Source organism: Folsomia candida, unplaced genomic scaffold, assembly GCF_002217175.1.
Source record: "Folsomia candida strain VU population unplaced genomic scaffold, ASM221717v1 Fcan01_Sc001, whole genome shotgun sequence".
In the NCBI taxonomy this organism is placed as follows: Eukaryota; Metazoa; Arthropoda; class Collembola; order Entomobryomorpha; family Isotomidae; genus Folsomia; species Folsomia candida.
Window position 1 is genome coordinate 11,721,538 of NW_019091193.1, and position 23,343 is coordinate 11,744,880.

The window sequence follows — 23,343 nt, forward strand, 5'->3', positions numbered from 1 at the left end:
TCGTAACAAATGGGCGAAGAAAGCAAAGTGGTTTATTTATTGAGGAAAAAGGATATTTGACCACAAACTTTATTTTAACTCAAATAGTTATCAACCCGAAATTTAACCATGTAACCAGTAAAAGTTCCTGATATTAAATAACTGGATCGTTTCATTCCATTAGCAAATTATATGTCCAATACGTAAGTAGTTAGGAGTTGAAGAGGGCACTTGAGGAGCTGCACATTGAAATCCACTGAAAGTACATAGTTGCGGACTAACCTTCTACCGTGAGTTGTACTTCAAGAGATTTTGGTGGGTGGGTGGAGATTTGGCAAAGATAGGTTCCCGTCATATCCTATTCATAAGACAAGTAGATTGTAGATCAACATTGGATTGATTTTTCTTGGTGCTCTGACGTCCCTTCTCTCTCGAAGACGCCCACCATAAAAAAATCATACGTGATGAAATTTAAAACAATTTACTTACCTTGGAAGCATTACGAACTGCTAGTCGCCAGTTATTTGGATATTTAAAGTCAGACAAAAATCGAGGATCTGTAATTATTTACACAATCGATAACAAAAGTTTGTAGTTTTAAGATAGATACAAAAAAGTTCTAAACATGTTTGCCCATCACTTTTAATTAAATAAAATTAAAACTCTTTACTTCACACCTGAGCCTTGATTCTTTCTTACCAGAGCTGTGATTAGTTGGACCTAAAGTCAATAAGTCCAGATGGTCTGATTTACGACGTACCCATGATACCTGAAAAAAAGACAGATCACAACATTATTACAAATCAATAATCTATTCACTTCTTGCAGGTTCTTTTGCATATCGTTGCGACATTGTTCAGCTCTGGATACTAAGCAGCCTTGCTACATAGAAGGATTTGGCACAGGGAAGCAATTTCAGGACAGTCTACTATTTGAGGTTCTCTTAAATCCGCAACTTTCTTCGTCCACCTTTTTTTCCAGTGGTTTGGAAATCCAGTGGTGGGATGAATTATTGCACCAGTCTTGTGAGGATTTTTCAAAAGCTTTCATCCATTGAGGAGATAACCAACAGATGTGAATGGATTTAGTCAAAATCATCGGCATCTGTTTTTGTCTCAACGAATCTTTTTCCATCCACTTCCAGTGAGCATTGTGGGAATGTATGGTATGAATATATGCAGTAGTTCAAGGGAAAATCAGTGCATATGTATGTCTGCATATATATCCCGCATGCATGCCTACAGTGGTTAGGATCATAGATGAAAGAGTTTCTATCAGCAATGCCGTCACGAGCGACATCGCTCCATTTTTCAAATTCCATAATAATAAATTTGCTTCTTTCAACCCTGTGATCTTCTAGTTAAAAAAATTTAAATTGCCAAGAATATAAATCATCTGAAGGTTGAGAACATATGCAGCAGTGCATCGCCATTAATTTCATCCTTTGAAGCAGACGGTTCTGGGAAGAAGTGGAACATTCCTCAGATAATTCCCATATTTGACACATAATCGCTTAATTTTCTCCCCAATCGTCGTGCTGTAAGTAATGAACTGATTTCACGGATCTCTTTTGAAGCCGTAAATCCCTCAGAGCAGTGGTAGCGGTGGGTTAAATCTTCTCATCTTCTTGCTAAAGTGGACTCATGTGCTTATTCCCTTCGAGGTCATCCTTGGAGATCCATTTGATTCCACACCCTCACTGGCTTCTAATACATAGATGAAAGGCGAAGAAAGTTGGCTGCATCATTAAGCAAGGAAAATTTAGGGCATTAGGGTTTAATCGGAAGGTTGATCACGAAGACGAGGAAGAAATATCGATGTGAAAAGGAAAGTTTGACCAACAACCCTCAAGAGATTCTTAAATTCATACCAAGCTCATCTTCAGCCTCTCCTTACTTGTGCTCAATTACTCTTTTGTACTTCATGTGAAAAGTTTGAACGTCTAAATTATTCACGGTTACTATTTACTGACAATATTTTCAACAAATTGGAAACTTTTACCCACTTAATCAGAAAATCCATTGATGATGAAGGAATAAGAGCAGGTCTCATCTGCTCGAAACCAACTTTAGTATATCTCGAGGGCTGCCCGATCCAAAAACAGATTGTCATCCTCATCCTATAAAAGACCAACAACACTCTGTCCCTGACATGCATTTATGTCTGCGGCGGATATGAGTCGTGTGGTGTGGAGAAAATGTATGTCCGTATAAGGTGGAAAATGAGATGCAACTTTGCCACCAAGTTATTGAGGGCTGAGAAAGTGGGTGGTGGAGAGGGATTTGCATTCTTCCAACGTTCGCTCAGGTTGCTGATTACACTCGGGCGACCACGATGAGATATCGAGATGAGTTAACTTACTTAGTTAGCTCTCTACTTACTAAAGAAGGTCTTAAAAGTCAAAATGAAGCTTACAAGTTTGTCCTCGATGAGTCCCACTTTACAGTCAAGATGAGAGTTCTGACCTTCTCGTATTGTAACGTTGGATGGGTTTTCCTCAAAATGGGGACCCCACGGGTGGTTGGGGTGGTGGCGGTGCCTGCAGTGCATCAAAAATTTCAATTTTATAATTACAAGGAGAAACTAAACTAACTAATATTTATGCACTTGTTTATTAGCCAGTATAATTATAATAAACGACTCTTGTGGCCTCCATCTGGAACATCATGATTTATTTAATTAATTTATGGTGTATTTTCCCCACATTTATTTCTGAGAGAGATACCACAATAAGTTTCTTCTCGTGGTCTCTGACATTAAATTCTTTGTGTGCATTCCTTGTGCTCATTCCTTGGGTACGTTCGGTTGGGCATTAGTTGGAATTGTTATTTCATCTCGTCTTAGAGACTACATAACTTTCTAATGAAGTATGCACGTATTTATTTCTTTATATTTTATGTTTTCTTATTGCGTATGTATGTAGGAGGTGACGATGTAGATTTCTAATTATCTGTATTCTGAAAATTCTACTGACCTAAAATGAAAATTAATACGCTAAAATGGTTCCCCGTTCTGAAATATTTTGTACAAATATGCATAACAAATGTGCATGCATGCTCCAACGGCATAGCGTTGGAGCATGCAAAGGATAATACGTGTGAAGCAAGTTGGTTTAGTTATATATGAAAATAAGTAGCTACAACTCATTACACATTATTTGGTAGATATAGAAAAGTGTGAAGTGAAAGTCGGGCCTGGTTGGAAGAAAAATGTCTCCTTCTTTTCAACCAACCTTTCACCCTGTTTCCGAGCCAAAATGTTATATACGCTTTAATAATTCAGAAAAAGGCTCAAACTGGAAATAAATAAACAGCAGATAAGACAAGAACAATATATTTCCGTAAAGAAGGCTATTGTCACAATCTTTGCTTTCCCTCCCGGCCAACTCAGTCAGTAACGGTAACATTTTAGCTCAACTCACTTCTTGCAGAGTGCACGGTATTTTCTCTCATGCTGATGTTGTTGAGCAAATCACACCAATCTTGCAACACAGGAAATGAGATTGAGCAAAGTAGAAAAATATGCTTAGAGTGTGTTTATCCTGTTTTACTTTAGTCGTACCAGAATCCTTGTACTTTTTAACTGTCAAAGTGTTATCTATGTAAGAGTTCAAAACAATTTTTAAGTCTAAATATTTGACTTGTATGATCACATCCGGACGTTTATCATTGCATCACAGGAGCAAAAAATTATTAATTCATCTTTTCCGCAGTTTTCATATGCATATTGTTGATCTATTCGTAACATGAGAACATATTTATATAAATGTCTACGGGATATGAATGAATATTGCTAAAAATGCTTTTGTGTTGGCAGACATTTATATTCTCTAAGCTTGATTTGTTCAGCAAAGTACCCTCGTGAACAGCAAATGTACATCGATAGTGAAAGCACTCGTTTAAAGAATAAAAATCTATTCAACTCATATGAATATCGTCGATTCACCATCAAATGGAACGATTGAACCCACACACGTACATTTCACATTCTTCACTCTTCTTCTTTTTAGTTCTACTTTCTTTATGTTTCGAATATGGACTCAAAAAAGTACATCAGACAGAGTCCCGATGTACAGTATTTCCCTCCATTATTAGGGAATATATGTATGTACCTGACGTACAAGTGGTGAATTCCTCATGTTTCATCCCACACATCTCCATATTATGTATTTCTACATGTGTTGCAGAGCCATCCCCTACACGTCTTGTTACATATGTGGTGCGATGTTGGAAATGTTGATGGATTCCCACAGGTCTTGGTCTTTGTCCGTGAAAGTGTTATTGTATTTGCTATGACACACGGTGAATGCTAAGAAGGCAATGGAGAAAGGTGTGCTTCATGCAGAAAAATGTGCCTTTTACTTCCAAATGTCCCTTTTCCATTTGGAATGAAAAGTGGGACGAACCGCAACAATGTGTTGACTCGTGTTGTCCAAGTCCAATCCTTTTTTGCATATTACGTGGTTTGCGCTTCAAAAGTGCCGAGCATGCAAATGCAGATGTGAATAGCAAGAAGATACTTGCATACGTGGGCCATCTACTGAATATGCACCTTTCAGTTACGCCAATGATAATAGCGCAGAGTGTGAATTATTATTATTCTACCATTACTTTTATGCATATTGTGACTCACATTGTGGAATGAATATGGCAAGGGATGAATATTTACAAGGGAACAGATGAATATTTACAAAGGATCAATTCTTATACTCTGATTTCACTGAGTGAAAGTAATTACTTAACTCTGATGATGATGGGATGGGATCATTATTGCCCTATTTAGAATAACAGCCAAGCCAAAGCCATAAGCCTGGTTCGATTTTTGACGAAATTAGATCTCGGACAATATTTTTCTCCTAACAAGTAAGCCCTCATTTCATTTCAGCCGATTCTCAATTTGGTTTAGTAGTCGCTGCCGTTGTGATGGGCAGTGGTGGTGAATAAGGATCTTTGTTGTTTCGTGCGTGCTTGGAGTTCAGGATCTTTGGAATAAATGGCATAAAGACCTACATCCTTGGCTGTAATGGAACTTTCTTCTTTTTATAGTCTGCTTTATGTGAACTCACTGCGAGTAACTATTGGGATGAGATGCTCGCTGGTGTAGTATGGCACTACTTTCACCGTCCGCGTCGTCCTCGTCGTGATCTGAGTGAAACGCTCATCTCGCTCAGCAAAACAGATGTTACAAATATTTTCTTCTAACCTTATTTACTTTTTCGAGTAAGACAATATCTCAGGCTTACGCGAAATTGTGCAGTTTGAAGAAAGTAAGTAGAAAAATGTGAACCTGGAGATGGCTCAAGGTAAATCTCTGTCAGAAAGTTGATGAGCTGTACAGTGCCAAGTCGTCGAGCACTTGAGACGTTCCATTGGTACGTACACACATTCGCCCACACAGGCTACACGAAACGTACTTAAATATACTTGTGCTAATAATAAAAATTGTAACTCGGGGTCCCCCTAAGGCCGTTTTGAGGTCAAGTGCGCTTCTAAATATCATGAAAAAAACTCGACTTTTGCAGTTGTGGGAGATGAATTGGGGAAATTTCATCAAGAAGGAGAAAAGAAAATATGAAGTCGTACCTTAAGTTGGCGTTGTGTGCTTCATAGACACGCTCCAGAACGGCTGGTTCTCCAAATGAGGAGGTGATATTGTCCCCCACACTTGGCACAAAGCACACTGAAATTTCAAATGATTACATTAAATTTTCATTTTATTTCTACCCCATTATTTCTAGTAAAGGTAGGTATCATCATAAATTGTTATAAATTATGCATGACAGTCCTAAACAAACTCATTATAAATAAATGGCTAAAGTTGTTACATTTTAATATTGATGAGCTTCTCACCCAGTCAGCACTGCGGTAAGTTCCCGAAATTGAATTTCAAGGATAAAGATCAATCAAACTCAGGGCTGGTGGGAGTAGGTAAATGCAAATCAAAAGTTTCAGCAAGACAAGTCAATATCTCGATTTACCATTTTAATGATCTGACAAGAGCATATGGCTCTTAACTAAAGTTTCCCATTCTTGAGAAAGTGTGCGTGTGTGTAAAACACAACATTAGCTGTAGATAATATATCAAAAAGTTTAATATATTATTCCAAGGCCGCTATACAGGGTTCAAAAGCTGCCATCATACTGCCGGCCCTAGAAATGCTTTGCCCCAGGAGAAAACTCTGCATGTGAACGAAAAAGCAATGAAGAATTGCCAAAACTTTGTCTTATCCATTATTTCATCGCCATATTACAATATCCAAGTGTTTTCTAAAGACCTTGCTTCCCATTAAAATCGGAGAAACTTTGGAAATTTAGGTATTTCTGAGAAATCTTTTGAATGTTCAAGTATGAAAATTATCATACTTACTCATAAATTTATACATATGTAAATGTGCCCAATAACTAAGTACATTATTATTATTATTAGGCTACAAACTAACATGCAAAGTAACTTATGAATGAGCATGTACATACATATGTAAATACATACATATGTTCAACGTGTGGGTAATGGGCGAGTGGGTGTAAACGTTGGAGGGGTGAGTAGGTGCCGGATGTAAATGAATTGAACAAGTGAACAGAGATGAAGAGGACAGTTTCTCCAAAGGGAAGACACAAAAGAATGAGAACAAAGACAAAATTGTTGTTTCCTGAGCCGGGAGTAAGAGAGGGGAATAAACATGACATTTAGATTAGTAGTGACAGCAGATCGAGATGGAGAGATAGATGAGGAACAGATAAGGAAAGTTAGTGTGTTTGATGTAAGACGTGGAGGAGACAAACTTACTCGGTGACAGGAGAACGCTGAGGACGAGCACGCGAATTTTAGTCATAATCCAAAAGCTGAGAGTTCATCTTCATCCCTGCAAAAAGAACAAGTTTGATGAATAATTTATTAAAGGGGTTTCTAAAAGGAAATGCGAAGAGGAAGAAAGTTTGGTCCCTCGAGAGCTCGTCGTCTGATGCTGCTTTTCCTCTCGTGTCGGAGAAAGCAGAAGCACAGCTCAGAATTTCAAAGCTCCAGCAACAACAAACCCTCTTCAACCACACACCACCACCACCACAGGATCAATTTCCACAGCTCACATCACACAAGTCAAGCACTTTTACTTTTCGCCCAGTTCTTCAACATCCACCAAACTCTTATTTAGATAGCGCAGAGACGAGCCGAAGAAGGCGAGAGCGACGGCTAAAAAACTTGCCCCAACTTTTCCTGTTTACCAACTCTCTTAAAAAATCCGTAATTATCTGCCCACTTGTACAACATTATTGTGGTAAATTAACTTTGCCAACAGTTTTCTTCAATTGCGAGGATACTTTAAGCCACTAAATAATGTTTGCTTAAAAACAACGATTGCCTCGTCGTTTGCATGCAATTGTATAAATATTATCTGTACCCACTTATACTTAGCTCAAGGGGAGTGGCAAAAGAGTACAAGTTTCTGTATCTGATCAAGTGGTGACACAAGTGGTGTCGCTTGTATTTGTATTCATTTCAAAATCAGAAAGGAATAGTTTGTACGAAATCCCAAAAGTGCACAACCCAATGACAATTCATCAATTTCATATTTGTATCCTTCAGTTTTGTTGAGGGTATGTACATGATTTTTTCTGACTTAAATACTTAGTAAATGAACCGGAAGCAGAGTTCCGTCAATCTTTAAATAAATGGATACAAAAGGATAAAAACAAACGTCAAATCTGTCTTTGATCGTCTCAGTCTAACGCATTTTTACTGATTGTACAAAGAAAAATAATGGAGAAATGATTGATGAATTGGTTTCCATTTCGATTTTGTCTAAATCTAGATCCTCGCTTTCTCCAGCCACCCAACGCAACCAGCGAGTAGCTCAACGGTCAGATTCGATATCGTTACCCACTGATCCAGAACCCCGAGAGTTTGAAGTTTATAGATTGAGACGCCTTTTCTTTCTCTCCTTATGAAGTATACACTAAGCTTGAATATCTTATGTCACCCGGCTGTCATAAATCAAATCTGTACTGGTTCGTGCACTTTAACCAACGGGAGGAACTCCTCGGTAGAAGAGCAGAACGGGCTTTTAGCAAAAACTTGCAACTCCACGGCCAAATGGTTATAAGAAACTGGGTTTCGTTCTTTGCCTCGTACAGAATGAACAAGTTGCCGTTCAAGTTTATCTCCTGTGCCGTAAATATAATCAGAACGATGTCCTGGCTGAAGCATGTACAATCTGTAAAACTTTTATTTTCTATCAGAGTACTATTATACACACAATTGTAGGAAACTTTAATGTACGTATGTGAGGTGCATTTGGTGTTGACTAATATGACCCTTTAATTATTATCCTATTTCCCCAGAAAATTTTGACTGAAACATCATGTCCCAAACAAGACGTTTGTAAGTTGAATACGGTCCATTTCAAGTAAAGATGAGCAAACTCTCCTGAATTAGTAATAACGGAGAAATTGAGTTGATGATGTTGAAAAAATAACTACCCGTTAAAAGGTAGCAGATAGCAGGAAAGTTGAACTAGTGAGCCAGGCTACTCCAGCAACTGCCTTGGGATCCATTCCGAGAGAGGTAGAGGACGAGGGACGAGGGAAAAGTGCATATGGACACCAAGAGCGATGGAATTTGGGCCATGGCAAACGCTAATCTGGGGTCAAATTACAACCCTGAAAGGAGCAGATGGGAAATCTGACGGCAATGTTTTTTAATTTCCATCTCATTCTGCTTAATAAAATTTTCAGCGCCGCTTCCTTAATGAGTTTGGTGATGTTGGTGAATCCAGGATAAACCGTGTTGACCTTCTTAAAATCCAGCAATGAATAGACATAAACAACGAGGGATATTTATCTACATATTGAAATCGTCAATCTTTTGCCACGCCAAAAAAATATTTATTTAGTCCACAATTCATGCTACATTTTATTGTTGGCTAAATTTTATTTGACAAGACAAACCGATAAATGTAAGATGATTATGAGAAATCAGGGGTGTAGAAACGAATGTAAATCATTCCCTACTGATCATTATTATAAAGCAATTTTTGTTAACGACAGCATTTTTTGTGCCATAAAACGAGCTCATTCACTCGTTTAATAATTTGGCAAAGATTGTACTGCGGCAGGGGCTGCCAAATAGAGGCGTCGTTGGGTATGCCCAGCCCACATAGGAGCTGGAGAAAAAGAAGGAAAGACCGCAGAGAGCGAGAGAAAGTGAAGCAGCCAAAGATTCACTTCCACAAACCATCCATATTCCACATAGCAGATTTTATACGTTGGAAGCACCCATAATGGTTGTATTTTGCCCTCAATTCTGAGCTGTAAATACAAATGTGAGTGTGGAAAGGTCGGGCGGCGAGTGGGATAGTTATTTTTCGGTCGTAAAATCCCCCAAAAAAGGTGCTTCTGTTCCATGTTGCGTTTCAACTATATGGCATTATAATGCAGAGGATGATTACTTATGCGAAATTAACGTAAGCTAACTTCTTGAATTTTACATGTGACTGTGTCGTTGGATTTGAGAGAATTGGCTCGGACTCAGAATTCGAAATCCTTGAATGCAAATGGAAGGGAGAAAAAGGTTGAGTCACTGCCACCTCTCCTATTTCTACGGGAAGAACGAGGAGAAATTCATTCCTGGAAAGTCGATGTGCTCGCTAGTTGACTAGATGAATTTTAAGTAGGAAGGCTTACGAATAATCAGGGATTACGCTGTAATAAATATACTTGATGGAGGGCCACACCGCTACCATCACCCACAATCTCCTCATTCATTGATGTCCTCTCTCTCTACCTTTGCCAACGCCAACAAATTAGCAGCGAAAGCCAAGTAAAACACTGAAAATCCTCCCTTGATTTACACAACTCGGAACCGGGTACCGATATCAAGTCAACGTATCGTAAATAAATATCCCCGATAGTGCACACGGAGAGCACTGCAGTATTTATAGGCATACGCACAATATTGGTGGCTTTCTTCCCAAATTCCTATGAAAGAAGCACTTTTACCTTTCATGAATAGTTATATCTGCCTACATAAAATTTTCATTACTTGGTCTCCTTATTATCTCAAAACGAGTGGAGAGATAGGAGAACCTGGTGAATGGATGGGTTTAAGAAACACAGGACGACTTGGCCCCATTATGTAGTTGTGGGTGATGTTCAAAGACTCGACTTTGCAGCTTTTGACCACAACTTCCCTCGGATCCTCATTTACCTTTGTCTGATCTTTCCAAAATGTCCCCCTCCCACCGCAAAACATTTCCCAAACACTTGACTTATTTCATTTTCTAAGCCAAGTCCTTTCAACTCTCGTCGGCATTCACTTGAACAGTGAAAGCAGAAATAATGAAATGGTTCAGAATCAACATACTCACGGACATTGTGCATCATTGAGTGTTTTGTTTCTCCTGCTGCTCATGCCACCCGTTTGGTATTATTCAGCAACCCTTAAATGCTATCATGTAGGGATACGACGACTGATAACGCGTATTAAATGTGTGCATTTCAAAACTCCAAAACTTTGAATCTTTAAACGGTTTCACATTAATTGAGTCCACATGACAGACTGGACAGGTTTTGGGTCAACGTTATAAAATCCTAGTGCTTCCTCTGAAATATTTACTACGCCCTTAATGGAGCAGTAGATAACCTGTCGTATAACCAGAGAGGAATGGGTCGGTCGGTGTAATATAAAAGAACGTGAGAGGACAAAGGTGTATGTAAATCAGAGAGGGGAGAAAGAGACATGTGGAATGGAGAAGGAGTTCAGTATGTAGTAGAAAAGAGAGGAAAGTATGTTTACAGAATGTGAAATGAGTGGACTTGGCATCTGGCAGTGGGAGACCGTTAGTTGGAGGAAGCGACCGATTTAGAGGATGGTTAAGTCAGAAGACGGGAGGGAGATAGACTGGATGGTGGGCCTGGGTGTGAGAATAGTCGGCAACGGGTTTTCTTACAAATATATTACCTGACTCTGAGAAAATGTACAACAGAGGAAGTTTGAGAAAAGATACGGAGACGGGCGCGTATCAGAAGAAAGAGACGAGCGAATTATTTATTCAAAAGACATTGCATACATACTACATACTATTGATATCGTACATGTGAGTGGAAGTGAGAAAAGTGCGATTATAAGAAGAATATGAGAGATGCATGAGCGGCAGCAGTATGGAAAATGGCAAAATATTGCGAATTGAGAGGGAAAAGGACGCCAACGAGGCAAAAATCTGGCTCGTTTAGTCGTCTTTCAAGTTGGAGAGATCAACATGAAATGGCTTTGAAATCCCTCCATCACCTCCTTGGATCTCCTCCAACTCGAGCCAAAACTTTGGTTTTCTCCTCTTTTACAATATCTGCCATAGGTCGGTGTGTGGTTAGCGAAAAGAACGAGATAGAAAGCGAATGTGCCATGCTTGCCACCATCATCATCATCATCGGACGGACGGACAACTTTACACATATGTGGAGCAAATACCCTCATTTTGAAACCAGCTCGAGCTCAATCTCAAATTATTCAACAATAACCATTCAATTCTCAAGTGCGAGAGACCATGAGACAGGCAAGCGGACACACCATGGACACACACTCATCTTCTAAAAATATCGCACCATTCCGCCAACCGATGGGATCGCATGAGTGAGTGCGAATATGCTTGCAAAAATGTATCCTCCTTCTTCCGACAGAGAAGAAAAAGCAAACCTGCTGCTGCTGCTGCTTGTTCAACTTTGCTCTGTACCCCTCCTCATGTATAACTTTGGTGTCACGAGCTGACACACAATTTCGAGGAGGAGGATGACGACGAGGACGACCAGCCAGAGTACGTATGTGTGGAACCATGCATGCATTTGAAAAATTGGTTACAAGGCATGTCTACGTTTTATCATTTCACTTTTGCCTTCATTCCATTCATAAACGTTGAAAAGGTATTCCTTTTTGACATATTCATGGAGGGATGACTGTTTGGTATAATACCAAGTTGCCTCAAATTGCGTGGAGTCAAGTTCTGCAAATATTTTGCCAAAAATGAAAGCTTTTCCCACCCGCTGCTTTCACTCTCTGAGTGCAAGGATGGAGATTTGGCTTTGATGAAACTTGGAGGCTCAACTCTTGTTGAATGCAACTCGGCTGCTTTTCTATTCTCTGTACATTTCCCTGTGGTGGTGCTTAAGACCTAATTCTATTTTTCCATATTTTACCATCCTGCCCCGCCATGTATGCACCTCTTCCTTTGTTGGTCGGTGTTCTTCCCAAAATCTGTTTTGCTTCTGCATGAGACTAAGTACTCTTATCCCACAAGCTAAACAAAAGTGTCTCCGATTTAAAAATTGTGGACGGGTGTCGAGTGTGAGCTAGTCAGATGAAGGTAACTTTCTCTTTTGTTTTTCACTTTCTTTCTGTAATTGGATTAAATAACATTCACCTTGGGATTTGTTGTCTTGCAATGCATAAATATGTATGTATGTACTCTTGTATAACACACTTTCATCATATTGAACCTAAGGATTGTCATCCTTCAAATCTTACGTCATTTTATTTCTTACGACATACTTGATAATGGTAAAATAAAACATCAATTTATATACACAAGCACTTGTATAATGTTTGGACAAACAATAAAAGTTACAAATCTCGCAACCCCACTTTTATTTGCAGATTAGTTAGAAAAGAGAGTTTGAGTCATAACAAGACAGCTACGGTATGAATTAGTGCGGAAATAGTGCGGAAACTACGTCAAATAAAGTAGTTTTGAAAGATTGTATGGGCTTGAACACACACACACACACACGGAATTGTTGTACATATAACTTTCGCAACAATTTAAAAATGAGAACCTTACACTTTTCTGTGTTCTCCTTGTACACAAAGGCTGAGTCGTAAATTTAAGAGAAAGTAGGGCATAAGGTTAATGTGGAATCGTGCATGTCCACCAAGGAAGAAAATAAAAGAGAAAGTCCATGTTCAGTCAGAGTCAACGACAGGGAAACTCTGCTGCTACACCAACCACCAACTTGTCCCTATTGTACAAAGCCCCATATTCCCGAGCTGAAGGGGTTGCTCTTCTATGATGGAAGACAATAATAAACTGAGAGAGCTACTGTAGGTGCACATACTTTCTCAAGTTGACTCTGCTGAAATTGAGCCACCCCTTCTGTGCATTCTGCTCATTTCTACGATTTCGAAGAAGGCCAACAATTACTGCAAAATGTTACTGAAAAGTCACAAACTCTGCATGTGGTATTTAGTATTGTCACTAATGTTGGTACAATTTCTCAACATGTGCCAATCATTTGGTGATACATATGAGAATGAGAATACTTATGTCAGGAATGGTGTAGAAGATATGCATATAGGCTACACTCGTGCACTATTTGCACTTTGGCGTATAGGTATTCGTCATTGAAAGAGTTCATTTATTCTCTTTGTTTGCACTGGTGGCATTGGTGTTGGTGAAACACTGACTGAATAAACTGAAGGAGGAGGAGAACGAAAGAAAGCCTACCTACGAAGATAAATAAATACGACGCCGTGAACGAACATGCTTTTGTTTGACATTCATTTACACCATGTAAACTACATTCCGCATTCCTGGCTTGGACAAAGCAGACAGACATTAGTAGCCAGAGATTAATTTTCTCCCATTTCTTCACTGTGGCGTTGTTATACTTATCCTTTTGTGTGAAGGAGCCATTTCAGTGGGCCACGGGAGGAGGAGCGTTTAATAGCCGTAATGGGGCTCAGTCAAGCGGAATATGTAAGCCACGAAGAATGAACGGCAGGCTTTTCCTTCGGAAGCTTCTCGTTTCCGCAGGAATATCCGACACATTTCGCATTGAAAACGAGGAATTGGATTTGCTCGTGTGCTAAATGACAGCGTGTGACAATGGGAGCATCGTGCTGGTCAATTGTGTGCGATACCCTCTGGGTTTGTGGCAGTCATTAGCATCAAACACTGTTATTTCTTCCATTCAGTCCTTTGTTTGCCCTCGTCGTCGTCTCTGATGCGAGCTTGATGCAATTCAAACCATAATTATTATTCTCAATCTAATGAAGACCAGTTCACTCGCAGAATATAAACTTGAAATAAATATATGGGCCAAAGTATTCATTATCTTCTTGCAACCATCGCAGTGCAGGTTTCCAACCATCGCATTGAATGTGATGTTCAAATGAAAACAGGCCTCAAATGCGGCACAAGTTGGTCTTTCAAGCATAAAACCAAACACTGGTCCAAGTAATGCTTGGTCACAATGACAATAATGACGATCGTTGTAGTTAACATTGCTTGGACTCTCTTCATTATCACTGTCATTAAACCTACAGGAAGGCGAAATTAGTGCAAATGTAATGTACTTATATGAATACATGCAGTTAAATTGAAATCAAATGAAGACGTACAGAAGTAACTTTGTATGTCGAAGTAGACCGTGAGTATACATTAGCTAAAAAATCTTAGAGTGTTAATGATATGCTAAGGAAATACAATTAGTTGAATAATAAGTGCGTGTCCAGCGAGTGATCCAATTTAATCACTGCCACCCGGGAGTATGAAAATCACGAGGATTGTGGAAAAAACCCTAAGCACCCTCGTTCCGCAGCGGAGAAAGCAGATGAAGGGGGTTGATTTGTATTCCACTCTGGTGTCCTTAACGTTCAAGGAAATTAGAGAGAGGTTCTGGCTGTCAAGGATGGAAGCAGCGTCGTCGTCGTATCGTCGTCTCTTTTGCCATGGGACCGAACCCCACGCAGCAGTCGACAGTTAAAAAAAGAGCATTCGATTCAGTTTAAAAAGGACTTATGAAAACCCCTTAAAAAGTTTGTGTTTGGCTGTATTAAATCTTGTCACGTAAATCGTGTTGTGCAAGATTGTGATAAATCAAAGTGACTCTGCTGGCTCCCAGTATTTGTAATTAAGCAAAGAGTTTCATATTATTAATCCAAGAAAACGGATGGATGGACCACGGCGTCGTAACAGACTTGGTAGGAGACAGCAAAAGAAACTTTATTAATTCACCCATGGCCATGCCCATACACAAGAAGAAGAAGAAGACACGCTGCCTGACAGTAGTTGTCAAGCTGACTTCTTCACAAAGTCTCAACTCAGTTGAATGATCTTTTTGTTGGTCCAAGGTTATGAGAAAATTTCTCGAGTCTTTTAAATTTGGGATGAGAATCCCCCTAGCACACCTTGTAGCACACCGAACTATGGTGTTTCCTAATATTGTTGGGTACTTACTTGTTCTTACTTGGTCTTCGCGTTCCCCTCTATTCAAAAAAAGTGTGTGTGCCAAACTACATTCTCTGCTGCTTTTTGTAATACAATGTACAAATGCTGTGGAAATAAAGTCACATCCACTCGCAATTCTTTTCTTGTACGTGGACTTTCAGAACACGCAATTTGTGGAATTTATTGCATCCGGAATGAAATTCAGAGGACTGATATTGCCGACCACACAGTGGCACGTACAAGTAATAATGGTAATGTCCTTAATTGCCCTTGTATATACTTAATTAAATCAATATTTCCTACCCTCATCATTTCCCCGGCTACACTTTACCCTTCAATTCGGAGAATGTGAATGCAAACTTTTGTATTGAGTGAGAAGCCATAATGACCAACATTTTCTGCGAATACATAATTTTACCACAAAAATGGTTATTAGAGGTCGATGAGAACAAGGTGAGGTTAACTCAGAATGTTTCTATATTGCCAAATTAAAACTGATCGTGTGCATTTATCTATGTGTGTATCGGGAGAAAGTAGTGTATCCATATGTGTTACTTTCACCTCGCGTAAAATCTGGTGAGATTTTCAGCAAAGCTCAACTTGTATTTATTGACTCGTTCAGACTTTGTTGGTTGTTATGTAAGGTAGGTCTGCCAACTACTGCTGGTGGTGTTGGTGTCTGGATACGAACAACTTTCTCCAGTGTCCAGTGAGCTTTGGCACCACACTACTGGAAACAACAACGTGGAGTGCATTCCTGATGAGACTACTCTTTCCTTTTGGAGAGGATTGGCCCACCCGTCACCAAGTTTTACTTGCTTTCTTGAGTATATAGAGTGTAACAACCAACAAATTTGACCAATAACCGGCGAAAAGGAGGAAGGAAGCTGCACATAGCATTACGTCATAATACTCGCTTTGATTATTCTGTAATCCCAGTCTTACTCCATGCCAGGGAGGATATATTTAGTTTCTGATATATGTACAGCCAAGCTTTTTTTAGCTTCAAAGACTCCAACCTAATGTCAAAAGATGGGCAGAGATTACACCACAAATCACCCAACTATTATCAACTATTGAAATATTTCAAATTGCATTAACCCTGGATGGAATGGTGCTGAGTTGGCTGCAAGGGAGGGAGGCGTGGTGGTAGTGCTGGTTTTCTGTCCACGGCGGGCACGTGTCTCCGCATGAGGGATCAGAAGTTCCGGTGGTAACGGTGAAAGTTTGTGCAACTCAGGAAGTGTCGGAAATACAGAATCACGGTGCAGATATTTTAATGATATAAGTTGGCAGAGGGTGATCAGGACGACTTTTACCATACCATATTAAATATTGGATGGAATAAAACTTTGCTCTCAATGTGATGAAAGTATAGACGAAGAAAATAAATGCAGCATAAACGAGAGAGAGAGTTGTTAAAACCACTTCTGCTACTAACAGAATTCAATATCTCGTAAATTTAGGTATAAGACGGAAGTCTGCATTTTTACAATCAATTCCTTGATCATGAGATAATCTTTAATGGTGAATGAGAAGAGTTTACGATCAGAGGAAGGACACGTACAGATTACAATAAGAATAGAATATATGCATGTATATCCATTTGAGAGTCAGAGTTTCTCGCAATATCAGGAACAAGGAAAATATATAGTGCGAAACTCAATGTTCCAGAACTGACAAATAATCAAGAATTTTATTTTCCTAGCGTTAAACTATACGACTCTTTGGAAAGTGATTGAAAAAGTTTTTTTTATTGTCTGGCACAATTTCTTTTTGGTTCTGTGTAATCTTTGTTCATCTTTTATAACTACATGTACGTATGCAAGTGTGCACATACGTATACGAGGAAATTCAGACTATGTTTTAAGTTAAGGGTGTTGGAATCCGTTTCACATTAACAATAGATCTCTGGGTAGCATAACAAAGGCTGTACAACTATCATTGTATTATGGCCTCCGTGATTTCTCCTAAGCAATAGTAGCTAAATATGTTCACAGTATTTCCATGTTCAATGTTGACCACGTGTCTATAATTGTGCGTAACGGATGCTGACAAGGATAATAAGTGGACAGTAATTGCAAACATTTAGGTGCCTTTCAATCTTTTTTTGCTGTTCATTCATTCTCCTCCAAAACGGGACTACCAATGTCAGAAATATCAACGTTCTTGGCAAATAGCAACAATAATGGGAGCCCGTCTGACCATTGTAAAAAATAAGACAAGTTATTGTTATGTGGATGTGATGTTAAGGGAGCTGTTGTGGATGGAGGAAGTATCTGGAAATCAGTGTTGGTAAATAAATTGTAGGTTGCTGGCGATAGTGGGTGGTGGCCATGCTGCTGATGTAGCACAACTTCAATATGTAATAGCCGTCATGCCATTGTCCAACTTTCACATTGCCAGAAGGCAGACAGAAGATGGACAGATAACTAACTGCTGGAAAAGCTTTGGTGGTGGCATAAATGGACAGAGGATGAGGATGGGTAATGACATTTGATTCCGACTCTGTGCAAATAATAGAAACACAGGCGAACAATGTACGATTTCTTCAAGGTTCTTTGCAAACAGAATGAAAATTCTCAACTTTTGCTCCAGCCACCACATAAAACTGAGTGACTGACTAACTTTCCTTATAAGTAATTGACGATAGCTTTATTTGTGTGCGGAATTGTATCCTTCGTAGATACACACTTATAAGAAATAGCAGAGGAAAAGAAGGAGGACGACTTTGGCTCTAAAGTGTCGACAACTGGGGCAGACAGCATGAGGCAATTTCGCTTTGGACTACTGAGCACAACAGGATATGCAAGCGAGGCACATCTTTGCTTGCCATGACGCTGAACAAGACACACATGAGGAAATTGAGGGAGCTGGGTGTGGTGTGTGAGAGATTAAGTGCTCTGGCATGCATATGTACGTCCGTATGTACGACTGTAACAGTGCCACCTAAATGCAGCCTTTGTGAGATAGTCATGGCTCAGAAATTGCTAAATTTTCCCCATAACTCCCGTAATATTTCAATTTCAATCTTTTCCTGTGTTCTTTTAAAACAACAAATGGAGACCAGAGCAACCAAGATTGCTTTCTCCCATTCCAGACCCTCGTGCGGGTAACACGGGAGAGAACAGGGCCGTTATATGTACCTGTCCCACTGTCTGTCTCCTCAGTGACAAACATGTGCATTCTGACTTTCATTGCCTTCACTCAATCACCTGCCACCCCACAAATTGGCCGAAACACAAAACTTTTCACCCACAGCAAGCTGAGCTCAAAGGGCTAAAGTTTCCTTGCAACAAATTTAAAATTAATGTCAATGTCAGTTTTCAGTTACCGACAAAGCAACTCAACTGCAACTCTGCATGCGTGAGTTGTTTGATCCGGATAAGTGCATTCCTTTACTACCATTATTCAGCAATATGTGGGCAAGAAAAATCAAATTGGAAACTTACATAAATAGATAATCAAATCGTTTTGATTGGTTCAAGTTCAAACACACAATTTCAATTGAACATGTCGTGTAAATATGAATGGATAATTATGTACAACGATCTTATGAGAAATGTCTCGATGCAGAATTGTTTTCCGTATCAAATATTACTTTTCCAGACTGATGAAAAGTTTGAAAACTCTAGAAAATTGTAAAGATAAACAAGGAGCTTAGTCCATGAAGTAATCCGTATTGTCACATAACAGACAGTCTTGAATCCCCCAGTTTAATTCGACAGCAACTCAAATGACACTCTAGAATTCTCCCCTCGAAGATTATTCAATCCCAGTGGAAACGTAATTATGCATTCTGCGCGACTCCGCTGAAGAGGGGAAGGAGGAAGGAACAATTGTCGCAAAGCCCTTCTCAGTAATTATAACAATTGGGACGCTCACACCGGAACTGAAACCGATGCCAACTTCTCGCTTTTGTCCATGTGACCGCTCTTGTTTCTTATGCTTCAGACTACTCGAAAAGTTGCAAATGTACTAAATACAAGTGAAATATTTACACGGCTGCTTCCCGGAGGGGACTACACAACATTCTCCACCAAGAAGCCTGTGAAGGCTGTGAGCTGAATATCCAAGACGTGAAAGTCCAAAGTTGACAGCTAAGAGGTTTGACAAGGAACATCCTTATGGCCTTAGATGGCACAATGTTACTTGTCACCGCGCGTCTGCCGAGAAACGACAGAGACATCAAAAAAGGAAACAATATGTATGACAATATACAATGGGGATGGGAAACTACTTTTAAAAAATCAACTGCGTCTGACGTACATACACATACATATTTACGCATGCATAATACAGCACGTGAGCCCAAGAACCCCGTGTATGTATGACCCCAAACAATAGTTTGAGAAAATGACGACGAAATTTCCTAAAGCAATCACGAGGAAAGTACATCAATGCCAATCGAATCCATACTATAATGAACTGATCTGCATTACAAATTCAGCGGAAACCAAAAACTGGCCAACGTTGCCTTTTATGATACCATAAGAAGAAGACGATGTCATCTAATAAGAAAAGTGCTTAGAGTTGATGACGCAAAAACTTTACATAAACTTGCACTTGGACAGGATTGAGTATATGCATAAGTTGGTAGCCTGTGTCCGGATCTGGCGTAATCGTGTTCCTTTTCTCCTCGACTGTGTTGCAAGTGTGAGTGATCAAATGTCCAAATAAATGTTTACCGAAAGCGGACTGGCAAATGGTACAAGCTTCCGGTCGAGACAGTGACATGAAGACAGGGAACTGATCTTGAATGACAGCAACTGACTACAAAGCTTGTCGTACTATTTTAAAACGTGGTTGTGATATTTGGGGCGTCGTCAAATACTTCTAACCTTGAGATTATGTGAGATTGATGCTATAATTACATATATTCTGCCTGCATGCTTTCCTAATCGCACTATATATCTAGTGGCTGAGTTATAATTCACGTTTGTATGTAACTCGTAAATAAATGACTTGATTCAGAAAAGCAAAGTTCAGGAGAGTAAAAGTGCAAGATTTTTTAGACGATAGATAGATCTGATCTTGTTTATTTGTTTCTCAACTGTACCGGTTGTTCGACGGTAATCACCCTAATTTGTTTCACTCGGAATTGTACTTTTCCAAGTACGTAGTTGGTTTTGGGTTGTACAACTCGGAGGAAAAAGAGCCCATGGTTTGGTTTGACATTTGTCTGAAACCCAATTCACTTTAGTTGGTGAAGTCGTTTGGTTGGAGACGACAAGGGATGAATGTCTGGTTGATGCCATTCTCATCATCATCATCAGTTCCTGTCGTCTCATCCCATTTTATTCATATGATTTCATTTATTTGCACGAACGATATGAGAGCGGAATGGAGATAAGACTGGTCTTGCGGAATACAAAAGAATCTAGATAAGTCAAATGCGCGATCTCTGCGAATATTTCATTCCCCACGAGTTATATGCATATGTATATAAGAGTTGAAATGATGCCACTGCCACAAATTTGATTTTGGGTTTCTCTGTAGGAAATGAAAGTTTTCTTTCCATCCTTCGTTTCACTGAGTTTTGTTATATCTTTTTCCTTAGATTTGGGATGACTTCATCCATGCTTTAACTAATGTTACTTCAATAACAGCGTGAAAATATTAATGTACGAGCATTTTTTAATCCAACTACTCAAGCTTTGACATTCCAAAGTATTCAAACTATTATTCCTTACGCAAAATACATAAGAGTACGATAAAAAATTATTTGTATGTTTTATTAGTATGACATAAATAAGTAAAGTCATATTGTGTATTGCATATTATTTTTGTGTGTGTAGAAAAGGAATGGGGTGATGTGATTACTAAGAAGAAAAGCTGGTAACCTCATTGCGAGCAACACACAAAATTTGTGACTAAATTGAATTATACGGGTGTGAAAAGTTACTGCAATAACTTTGTTGTATAATGAATGAACAGTCTATTACAAAACTTTTGCTGAATATGTTGATGGAATTGTGTCGTGACCTGAAAACGAATCGTAGAATGTACTTGTCATGGATCACACTTTTACATTATGCACCGCTCTTTGTGACGGTTGGACCACTGCTTTTTCATACCACTTGATACATTTCAAAAAGTAAGCTTGGGGAATTTATCAAATAGGTATGTGACATAACATGTTAACATTTTAACTCCCCCTGAATAAAGCCATGCCAATGTTATAAGTACATACGTACCTGGTCCGGTATGTAAGTTGGAATATGTGTATCTATTTCGTACCAACTACGATAATTCTCATTTCAAGTATTTAAACATGTGAATGACTGCTGGGGGCAGATACGAAATGAGAATGTATAAGTTTTTAGGCCGCATCCGTCGGTGAAAGGATGAAAGGCCAGAGTGTGAGTGATGGTGGCAGAGATTATTTATGTGATTTCAGCCGTACTGTTGACAGGTAGTAGGAAGAGACAAGAGGAGAAAGGCCACGTACGACTTCCTAATTGGTTTTCCTTCCCCTTTCAATCCAAAATCCATCTCGAAATGGACCAAGAGGTGGCTGAGGGAAGGGCTGAATGCTGTATAGTACTGCTCCTTCATATGATCATTGGTCTTCACGCATAAGAACTCGAACAATGAAACCAGAGAAAGCACTCTGTCACCACTTTTTGTCTACGTTTTTCCCATTTCCCATCTCGCCGTCGGTAAATGAATGAAGGCTATTCGTTCAGGTTTGTAATCCACTAATAAGAACTCACTTGTATGTAAGTTAGTATGTAAGTAAGTAAAAAGTGACAGCATTAACTAACTAACTCACCCGCTTTAATCTTAACCCTTCCTCAATAACGTCTGTACTCATTAATTACACTTCAGCTCAAAAAGTCAATTTCTCATGACAATAAATTGACTCGGTTTTTAACAGTTCCCGACTTTTTACCAAACCACAAGAGCTGTTTCAAATTTTTAATGAAGGGTGGTTTTCTTTCATCATTAATCAATCCCAAGAACGAAGCTGAACAGAACAATGGGCAATCAATAACGGTTTGGTTACGACTTGTTTATGCAGTTTGCCCGTCTTTGTAGTTAATAATGTAATAATAACAATGGCGATTATCTAAACCTATTAATCGTGAAAGTACATGTAACCTGGGGCATTTATTTACAGAGAATTTGATATTTACTTCATAATTTGCCTTCCAGGTCGTATCGATGGATAGTTTTATTGGGTTTGCGGTCTGTTCGGCAAGCACAACGTTTCTCTCCCTTGTTGTACCCCAAGGCTTTCTCCTCTCCAACAAAAGTTTGCTTGCAAACAGGTTAGTTGCGCCGCAGTGGTTGATTAGTCAAAGAGAAAGAGACTCCGCCAGCTTAATGTACTCCTCTGCTCTTTCAGCATGAGTCAAGAACTGAACCAATACAAAGGGAGATGGACAATATACCATCGTTCGGCGTACTTGATGTTGCGTGAGGTATGCCATTAATCATCTCTAATTTGGTTAAGTTGGTTACTTTGTTCGTCCTCCTTCCCACCCGCATTTCGTACCTCCATACGTACTTTTGCAAGTAGAATAGCGAATCCGATCCGGAACTACGAACAATGTTTTTAAGGAGGTTACATTACATGCTCACCACTATTGTTTGATTCAGAAATTAAATTACTAGTTTCTCAGAAAAGGGGGAGGAGTAACCACGTGTTGTCTGGCCTTGTGCAGAGAACGTATGTATTGTTAAACCTTGTCTCAGACACACTTGAATAATTTTGAACAAATATCTTTTGGTCGGTCATCCAACAAAGTTGTACAAGTTTTAGGTTGCAGGCAAAGGTAGCACGTTTGTTGCAAACTTTTTGTCTTATAAGCAACATCACGGAAACAGAACGTGTCACAACTAAGCAACGAAGTTCATCATTATCATCCTCGAGTAGTGAAGAGAAAATCAAGAATGGAAGTGTGTGTCAGCCTCAGTCAGGAGGTGTGCAGATAGTCGTGTGCACTATAGGCTCACTCAATAATAAGCTTGGGCTTGTTTCACGGGAATCATTCAATTAGGCCTTCACACTTGTTTCATTCATTCGGACGTGAAAAAGTAAAAGTAAAAAGTTGTGCATTGGATGCTTTATTAGGGAGCAAATCCCACATTCTTTCTCCTCCTTGCATTCCTTTCTCTCATCTTCTTCATTCAGAAAGAGGCAACGT

General features: G+C 39.3%; 1 protein-coding gene across 2 annotated transcripts in view; it reads right to left on the reverse strand.

Moving 5' to 3' along the window:
* The window catches only part of LOC110841884 (zwei Ig domain protein zig-8), a 34,567-nt gene that overhangs the window by 6,233 nt on the left and 4,991 nt on the right, over positions 1-23,343 (reverse strand). Inside the window, exons 2-7 of one of the 2 annotated variants that reach the window (XM_022087583.2) lie at positions 6,766-6,841; positions 5,562-5,658; positions 2,395-2,518; positions 679-748; positions 469-536; positions 262-337 (exon numbers count right to left, since the gene is read on the reverse strand). In XM_022087583.2, coding sequence (XP_021943275.2) covers positions 262-337; positions 469-536; positions 679-748; positions 2,395-2,518; positions 5,562-5,658; positions 6,766-6,811 — 481 coding nt within the window. In that variant the 5' untranslated portion in view covers positions 6,812-6,841. Of the gene's footprint in view, positions 1-261; positions 338-468; positions 537-678; positions 749-948; positions 1,099-2,394; positions 2,519-5,561; positions 5,659-6,765; positions 6,842-23,343 lie in introns of those variants that run through there. The other variant, XM_035857011.1, reaches the window with a different exon arrangement.